The sequence below is a fragment of the Lupinus angustifolius genome, chromosome LG07, assembly GCF_001865875.1.
Source record: "Lupinus angustifolius cultivar Tanjil chromosome LG07, LupAngTanjil_v1.0, whole genome shotgun sequence".
In the NCBI taxonomy this organism is placed as follows: domain Eukaryota; kingdom Viridiplantae; phylum Streptophyta; class Magnoliopsida; order Fabales; family Fabaceae; genus Lupinus; species Lupinus angustifolius.
Window position 1 is genome coordinate 15,140,655 of NC_032015.1, and position 9,942 is coordinate 15,150,596.

The 9,942-nt window shown below is 29.4% G+C and overlaps 1 protein-coding gene across 2 annotated transcripts; it reads left to right on the forward strand.

Annotated features, from left to right (window-relative positions):
- LOC109352460 (GATA transcription factor 1-like) lies at positions 6,219–9,707 on the forward strand. Of its 2 annotated transcripts, none has more exons than XM_019594459.1 (3): positions 6,219–6,389; positions 8,253–8,441; positions 8,853–9,707. In XM_019594459.1, the coding sequence occupies exons 2-3, from the start codon at positions 8,271–8,273 to the stop codon at positions 9,411–9,413; spliced, it is 732 nt and encodes a 243-aa protein (XP_019450004.1). In that variant the 5' UTR covers positions 6,219–6,389; positions 8,253–8,270; the 3' UTR covers positions 9,414–9,707. The 2 variants fall into 2 exon arrangements, with proteins under 2 accessions (XP_019450004.1, XP_019450003.1); XM_019594458.1 differs by having other exon boundaries at positions 8,269–8,441.

The window sequence follows — 9,942 nt, forward strand, 5'->3', positions numbered from 1 at the left end:
ACTATAGGGTATAATTCAATTGTTTTTGGGGGTATGATTATACTTTTTGGATAGGATTTCTGACAAATATTGTCAATGGTTCCAAGAGGATATCATTCAATATAATCCCAATGCATCATATCTCTGACACCATTGTACAATATTAAGTCTCACAAAGAACACATGTTTACAAAAATAATTCCAATGCAATGGAAATCATGGAATTATCAGATTGGATATTAAAGGCTAGAGATGGGAAATTATCAGAGTCTAATGATGATTGTGCTGAAATAAATATTAAAGAAGAACTTTTGATTCTTAATTTTGATAACCAAAAATGTCATAGTTCAAAGGACCAATCCAAATATAAAAGACCACTACAAGGGTGAGGAGTTTTTGCAGTCAAAGGTTATACTTGCATCATTTATTAAAATTGTTGATTGGAAAATTTATAAGCCTTATTCTAGATAAAAAAAATTAGAATTATATTCAATCACTTATTAAGTTCATGCAAGCATCTTTGTCATTCACAGCAATATATGTCCTTATGTAAATCTGTAGGTGGCGAAATAGAATACATCAACTCATATTCTATTGACATGTTAAATACTAATGAGAGTCAAACATTCAATATATTAACTCCTGAATTTCTAAGTTCATTTACAACTTGACACTCAAATAATGTTGCTAAGAAATTTAGACCAATTTGAAGGATTATATAATGTTACAAGATTAGTTGTTACTAAATTGGTAAATCATGTATTCTAAGTAAATATTATGTCGGGAAATAACATTAGACATGTCATATATATTCCTCGGATGTCAATGTCTCCATCCTAATCTCTATGGTCTTTTAAGCTGATTAGGAGACAATTTCCTATAAGAGATTGATGCACTGACAATGTAAAGAATTATGCACAATCAGTGCATCATCCACTAGGCATTCAATACACTGCTCCAATCAACCTATTTTGTGACAACAAGTCAGCTTTATATGTAGCTGCAATTCTAGTTTTTGACTAATGGGTACTATAGGGTATAATTCAATTGTTTTTGGGGGTATGATTATACTTTTTGGATAGGATTTCTGACAAATATTGTCAATGGTTCCAAGAGGATATCATTCAATATAATCCCAATGCATCATATCTCTGACACCATTGTACAATATTAAGTCTCACAAAGAACACATGTTTACAAAAATAATTCCAATGCAATGGAAATCATGGAATTATCAGATTGGATATTAAAGGCTAGAGATGGGAAATTATCAGAGTCTAATGATGATTGTGCTGAAATAAATATTAAAGAAGAACTTTTGATTCTTAATTTTGATAACCAAAAATGTCATAGTTCAAAGGACCAATCCAAATATAAAAGACCACTACAAGGGTGAGGAGTTTTTGCAGTCAAAGGTTATACTTGCATCATTTATTAAAATTGTTGATTGGAAAATTTATAAGCCTTATTCTAGATAAAAAAAATTAGAATTATATTCAATCACTTATTAAGTTCATGCAAGCATCTTTGTCATTCACAGCAATATATGTCCTTATGTAAATCTGTAGGTGGCGAAATAGAATACATCAACTCATATTCTATTGACATGTTAAATACTAATGAGAGTCAAACATTCAATATATTAACTCCTGAATTTCTAAGTTCATTTACAACTTGACACTCAAATAATGTTGCTAAGAAATTTAGACCAATTTGAAGGATTATATAATGTTACAAGATTAGTTGTTACTAAATTGGTAAATCATGTATTCTAAGTAAATATTATGTCGGGAAATAACATTAGACATGTCATATATATTCCTCGGATGTCAATGTCTCCATCCTAATCTCTATGGTCTTTTAAGCTGATTAGGAGACAATTTCCTATAAGAGATTGATGCACTGACAATGTAAAGAATTATGCACAATCAGTGCATCATCCACCATTCATTTGGATTACTTTTTGTGAAAAGTCAAACATAATTGAAAATGAATGGTAGATGATGGAGTAATAGTGTAAAAAACTCTTACACTGTCGGTGTATACATCTTTTTCTCTTCCTATAATTGTTTCATATGTTATGACAATTAACAAATCTCAAGGTCAATCATTAAAAGTGTTGGATTATACTTACCTAGATTTGTCTTTAATCATAATCAATTATATGTGGCAATGTCAAGAGTTCAAAGTAAAAAATGATTGATGATATTAATACATGATAATGATAGTCAAACCCTAACAACAACCAATATTGTTTACAAGGTTGTTTCCAAAACATGTGACAAGTATTTTACTTCTTATTTCATATTCAATTATGACTACAATGTATACTACATTAATATCTTTTTCACACTCTAACATGCCATGTATTTCAATTTTATCAAAGTTAAAGACAACCTAACAACAATTCTATCAAGATACTCATTTTCAAACACATAATCAATTAAGGTTAGATTCCATAACATTTATCATAAATAATGTTATTTATTTAAATCAATTCAAAATCTTATGTCTATTTTAATATATAACTTTGTAATATGTTTTTAAATCATATTTCCACTAAATCATAGTGACCTGTACAAATGCATGTATATCTTACTAGTTACATTAATTTTGAGTTATATCTTGAGATGAAATTTGTGTCAATAAATAGGATATTACACTTTATACATGGTTGCACATATGAATGAAATGCTTCTTTTCTTTCCCATTTTATTCCCCATACATACACACTACTGACATAGTTATGTTCTTACGCTTTCATAGTTTTCTAAGTTCTGTTGATGTGTCATATTTGATGACAAGATAGAATGTTTTAATTGGTTGTATGGAGAAATAGTATTATGTGGATGCCTTTTTATTGTTAACCTTTTTTAATTTCTTCCACAAAAATATGTATTCTCATGATAGTGTTTGGAGGGTGGCCGTAATGTCTAAAGCCCAAGGTAAGGAAAATGTGTTTTTAGTCCAACTCACTTAATGTAATAAAAAATAGAGTAACTTACTTTTATATCGTGTGAGTTTTAGTTAAATTATATAAATATTATTTTTCTTTTTGTGCTTATATAAATTACTGTAATTTATATATATACAAATTACATTGCTTTACTTATGCATTAGAGATTAGAGATGAATGTAATCTTTTAAATAAAAAAGATGTTGAATGTAATTAAGTTATAAACTTTAAGGGGTACTGTCGATGTAATTTACTATTAATTAGTTAATTATACTTCAGCTATGATAAATTGACCAGTTATAAATTTGCATATATAATTTCATTATAAAATCACTCTTTCCTTTTATGTACTTAGAATTATTGATACATTTTATAACAAACTAAAATGAGTTTTTTTGCACATACTATGATGTTAAGTATGACAATGCTAATTTCTTATAACTTAATGGAGAAATTGAAATTCAACTTTCCTTGGAACAAATAGTAAGTTCTCTCTCTTTATTATTCTCTTAAACATTTTCAAACATACTAATTCTACTTAATAATAAAATAAGCTCAATATTTTAGAATGCATAAATTTTTCTAATTAGATGTTGTTTAAATATAAAAAAAAATTAATGATTTCATAATCAAATTATATATGCAAATTTAAAAATGATCAATTTACTCTAACTATTGTATAATTAATTAATTAAGAGTAAAATACACCGTCACTTCTTAGAATTTAACTTAATTACATTCATCACATTTTTTTGTTTAAAAGATTATACACGTTTCTCATATAAGGATAATCAATATAATGTACCTATATAAATTAGAAATGATTTGTATATATTTCAAAAAAATTGAGATAATTTGTGTAATTTCACTAAAAAATGTTAGTGTATTTATTCTAAAAATATATTTTAGTGGAGAAACATGATAAGCTTTTTCTACCTACCAACTCATCTAATTATTGATTATTACATGTTATATTATCTTCTCTCTTTTTTTTTACTACCAATATATTGTGATTTATTGTTAATGAAATAAGTTGTATAGTTTAGAAAACACTAAACACTTTTTTGTCCTAATTCAAAACTTAATATATAAGATAAAAATATGTTATATATATATATATATATATATATATATATATATATTATCATTATATCATTTATTATTCATGTTTTATTATCATTGACTCTTCAAAAAAAGTAATGCAAATGAATGATATACCAATTGTATATAAATTTTTACATTAAACTTCACCAACTTTCCTACAACAAATTCATCCAAACTTGAAATTTCAAAATAACCACTTCAAAATAAAATAAAACATATGAATAATAATTCTCAATAAATATTTTCCTAATTGTATATATAATTTTTATTTCTGGTAGAAAATAGGAGAATGAAATAGATTGAAAAAAAAAACCAGAAAAAAAAATTCCAAAATGGACCTTCCCTTATCCCAATGATATATAATTTTGATGATGAGTTAGCACGTTTTAAATGGTTGTATGCTTAAATAACATTACATGAATGTCTTTTTCTTTCTAACTTTTTTTAATTTCTTCCCAAAAAAAATGTAACTCTATTATTATCTTATGTGTCCACTTTATTAAGTAGAATGATGTCTTACAATGTTAGCAACAATAGTAATGAGAATGAGAGGTTCGTAGGACAATATAAACAATGAGGAGGTGGAGGGGGAAATACCTCTTATATTCCAAAAAGTATGTCATTCTATATGCCATATTCTTTAATTGGTCAAAAAATATATTTTATTAATAAATTTTAAATTTAAATATATATTTTCTAACCAATTAGATGAAATATCATGTGGAATGATACACTCTTTTAGTATAACCAATATTACACGTGAAAGGGTGACTACAATAGTTGTAAAGTTGTAATGACACCGGTGGTGGAGAGGAATGGTAGCAACATTTGAAGCTTGAGGTAAAGGGAAATTATATTGGTCGTTAATCCAACTTCCTCAATGTAATAAAAAATATATTAGTAGATCAACATGATTTGATAAGGCAATGTGATTAGCTTACTCGACTACTAACTTATCAAATTATGAATTATAACTGGATAAGTTAGATTATATTATCCTATAATCTAATATAATAATATTTCTCCTATTATCTTAATTAAATAAGGTGTTATGTAAAGACTTATTAGATATTAAGAAATAGACTAAATTACACTGATACTTCCTAAGTTTTAGTGAAATTATATAAATTATTCCTTACTTTTTTACACCTACGCAAACATTCAATAATTTTTATACTTTCATTATACTGACCACCTCTGCATAAGAAATAAGTGTAATCTTTTAAACAAAAATTGTGATAAATGCAACTAAGTTAAACAAAACATGATATATTGTGGAGACAAGTTCAAATAATATATGAGTCAATATTTCTTTATTATTTTTGGTTCGTTACACTATATTATAAGAGCGATTTAAACAATATTTCTTTAGAATTGTTTTGATGCATTTTGTAACCAAAAATAATAAAGATACATTGATTTGTATATTATTTAGACTTGTCTACACAATATATCATATTTTGTTTAACTTAATTGCATTTATCACATTTTTTTGTTTAAAAGATTACACTTATTTATTATGAATGGTGGTCAATGTAATGAAAGTATAAAAATTAGGGAAAGTTTGTGTAGGTATAGAAAAGTAATAAGTGATTTGTGTAATTTCACTAAAACTCAGGGATATCAATATAATTTACTCTAAGAAATATCTAACATCAAAAATTCAATTCACGAGAATGATATTTACTGACAATACAACCACACATCGTAAAAAAAAACAGTTTATTATGTAAAAGGTAAATGAATATATTGGATACCAAAATTTTTCCTCCTATCTTAACTACGGAAGGATTGCACTTTTACTAATAATAAAACAGTTTACAAAACACTAATCACCTTATTTCCAAATTCAAAACTTTATATTAATTATTCAAACAAAATAAAATTCATATACTCTTGAATTGAAAATCTTTCCTAAAAAATTTCATTCAAATTCCAACTTTTATAATAATAGAAAATAAAGTTCATGAATTATAATTCACACTAAATATTTTCCATAACAAAAAATAGTAAAAAGAAATAGATTTTTTGTGCCACCAAAAGTATCTTCTCAATTAGAAATTAATTTCACTGACTTTTGTCCTCCCAATAAGTATTGTTCAATAAAATTAAAAGATTATTATAAATATCTAGTGAGACCTTACCTATCTATACCAAGACCTTTTGGTAATGAAATGAAATATAATGTAAAGACAAAAAGTGAAGAAAGACAAGAACAAAAATCCCAAAATTGGCCTTCCCTAATTTCACCATCCCTTGTCTCCCATTCCCTCAATATCTCAAAGCCTCAACTCTCTTTTCTGTTGCTGTCTCAACTTTCTGTTGTCTTAACCAGTTCACAAGCTTGCAGGTACTGTTTCTTCTTTATGGTTCTTACCCATGTTTTCAAAAGCCTTACTTTTCACTTGTTTCTTGGTTTTTTAGCTACCATGTTTAATTTTCATGTGTTAACTGAATATGCTGCAAAATGGTTGAAAACTTTAAATGGGTTGGTGACTTCATTGTTGTTTCTTCATATCGAGGGTTGTTTCTTCATTTCTGTCTCTTTATTATTGTTCTTTGTTTTTTAAATATTAATTTTTTACTTCTATCTTCACTGTTGCTCTTATTTTGTATAATGTTTTATATGCCTGGGTGAGTGGAAATGTAGAATAGTTTATGTTTGCTGTATTAATTCACAAGTATTAAGTATGAACTCTTTAATTATTCATTTATACAATTTTTTTCACTCTTCAATTGTTATTTTTTGAAGTCCTTTAGTTATTCCTGATAGTCTCCTTAGCTGCTTTAAGAAAAGTATAACCCACTAGTTCTGATAAATATGGTTGACTGAAGTACTTAACATCATTTTTTTCCATGTTTTTCTTTTTATTGAAGGCATGTGTACAAATGTTTTACTGTGTTTCTGAAGGTTAATGTTTTGATCTAAATTTGCCCCTTTACATTAATTTTGACTTTATTGTTTCACTAAGATGTGTTTCTCAGTCTTTTGGTTTCTTAACCATGTATGCACTTCTTACTTTGTTAAATCTTCATCTATGAAGCACGAAAACCTTCCCATCTTGAGGTGTTGGAGTATTGGGCACACTTCCAACACTGGCACTTCTTCGACACTACCCACCAGGTGTTAAATTAAAAAATTACTTTTTGTCGGCTTGGACATGTGCCAAGCGTGCCTGAGACATAACTTTGAAACTGTGCCAGCGCCCCAAAATGGCTTTATACTTGCAGGGCAGCTTTTTTAAAAATATGTTTAAAAATTCTTTTATAAAATAGTTCAGATAGATATTAGATAGACATAGACTAGATTCTTTTCAAATTTTTTTTTTACATGAATATATCAAAGGTGAAAGATATAGTTTATCGTCTTGTTTTGGAATCTGATTGAGTATGAAACAAAGCTAGAAGATAGAATTAGAACCCAAAAAGATTAGAATGGTACATTAGAATATAGCCAAACTTGCAAAACCGCATATATATGTAATGATTATGCAATAGAGATAGAGTTAGAATCCAAAAGGAATAGACGCACAGAATAGTATCCAGATTTTTTTTAACCACTTGGACACATGGAACATAATCAAGCAAAACAACATAAAATACAGAAGAACAAAACAGATAATGAAGAAACCAAGAACATCGAACAGAAAAGAGAGAAAAGGGAAAAACAGAGATCAAGGAGATAGAAAAATGAGTAGAATACTACCTGAATAGAGAGACATAAGTTTCTCCCAGAAACCACGTAGGTCAGAAAGTTCTGGTAGATGGCCAAATTTGGTGCATACAGCATGTTTAAGGAATAACTCCAGGTGGAAATAAAAATCCAAAAGCTTAATTCAGCTTAGTGCAAGTAGCACTTGTTACATTATAGCAACCAAACCTGCCATAATGCATGTATCATTGCCGCAAGTGCAACTTTAGGGTAGGTGTTTTGATTAGCTATCAATATTTTCTCTTCCATATCACTTGTTGGTCTATATCTTACTCTCATGCAAAATCTGCAGACATGACATCTTAAGCTTCTAGACTTAACTTTTTCTACATTGTGTTTTTAATTCCATCATCCATACTTATAAACAGTAAAAAAAGTTGAACTTCTTTACTCTAGTAACTTTTGCGGCATGCTATTCGTTATTTTATCTTCTTTTTTTCGTACATATCTTGGGCCATACATTTATTTTTCCTCTCAGTAAAAACCACTTTTATGCTTCAGTTTTCTTTCTTTTCAGGGATGGAGGCCATTGGTTTTGTGGATGACCTATTAGATTTCTCATTAGGCATGGGTGAAGAAGATGATGATGAGGACAAAAACCGGAAAGCCTTTCTTGAACTTAACCCAAAATGCAGTGATCCAGCATCCTTATGCCCATTGGACATGGGTGACCCTAGCCCTCCATTTTCTGTAAGTTTGATGTTCGACTTTAACCTTTTTTTGGAAAAGTTATGTTATGACATCTTGAGAAAATTGAACATGTTGGTTTTTATTGATTTATGACTTCTTAAGGGCTTCTATGATTACAAAAGGGAGAGACAATAGGAGAAGTGTTTGTGAAATAAATATCGTTTAGTTTGAATCCACTAGAGTTAAGAGTTTTTTTTTTGGTGTACTTGGATGAGTTAATTGCAGCATATATTAACAACAAAATATATAGATTATCTTTCAGTGAGTGTAAAATGTTTCTAGTTGGGGTTTGAACATCATTGCGCCTGTGACTAACTGCATGAGTCTGATGTCTGAGTTGACTAGGATAATCCTTTTTTAGTATCTAGAGAATGATATGAAGATTATTGTTCCCTCGTTTTTGCGTTTCAGGAGTTTGCAGAAGAAGAGCTTGAATGGCTATCGAACAAAGATGCATTTCCTGCTGTTGAAACATTTGTTGACATAACCTCTATTCAACCCAACTTATCAAAGCACCAGACAGGTTCAATGCTTGAACACAGCACAAGCAGTAGCAACAGTAATAACAGCACTAACAGCATTAGCCTTTTAGCCGGCTATGATAACCTGAAGGTCCCTGTCCGTGCACGGAGCAAGTCTCGCAGTAGGCGTCTCCCTGGCAATTCTGGCATCTCTGCCCAGCATTCCTGGACAAGACAGCCAAGCAAGGAAAATGCCAAAGCAGAAGTGATAACAATCCCAACCATTGGGAGGAAATGTCTGCACTGTGGAGCTGAAAAAACTCCGCAATGGCGTGCAGGCCCCCTTGGGCCAAAAACACTTTGTAATGCATGCGGGGTAAGGTTTAAGTCTGGGCGTCTCGTGCCTGAGTACCGCCCTGCAAGTAGCCCATCTTTTCGTAGTGACTTGCATTCAAATTCCCATAGGAAGGTAATGGAGATGAGGAAGCAGAAGCAAATTGGAATGGTTTGAAGGCCATGGATAATGGCCAAAGTGGTAGAAAACTGTACTTTTAGCATTTATCATGTTAGAACTTAGTTAGGATATTGGTTTGGTTTTCTTTTCATTTTGAATTTGATTTATTCTAATTTAATTATGAGCCAATTTGTTCTATGAGATGGGTTTAGATGGGCAGTGAAAATTCTTATTGGAAATTGAACTTAGGAAGGTGCTAAAACATTTGCCTTTGTTATATGCTGAAGATAATAAGCCAAATTGGGATTTTTAATTTGTTTTAAAAATAATTGGCTGTTCTTTTGTTTGTAACATGTACTTTGATTGGGATCAGGGAAAAGATGAGTTTTTGAAATGATGATTGTGGTCCCTTTAGCAGAGAGAAGCTATTATGCTTATCTGAACTAGTTCTAAATTGGATAGGCAATGGTGTATTGTTTATTGAGTAATTGTGATACCATTCATGCTGTATTCAAGTATTTATGACATTACCCATGTATTTGAATAACTTTTTTTCCTCTTCTGATGTCTTAGTTCAGTTGTAAAG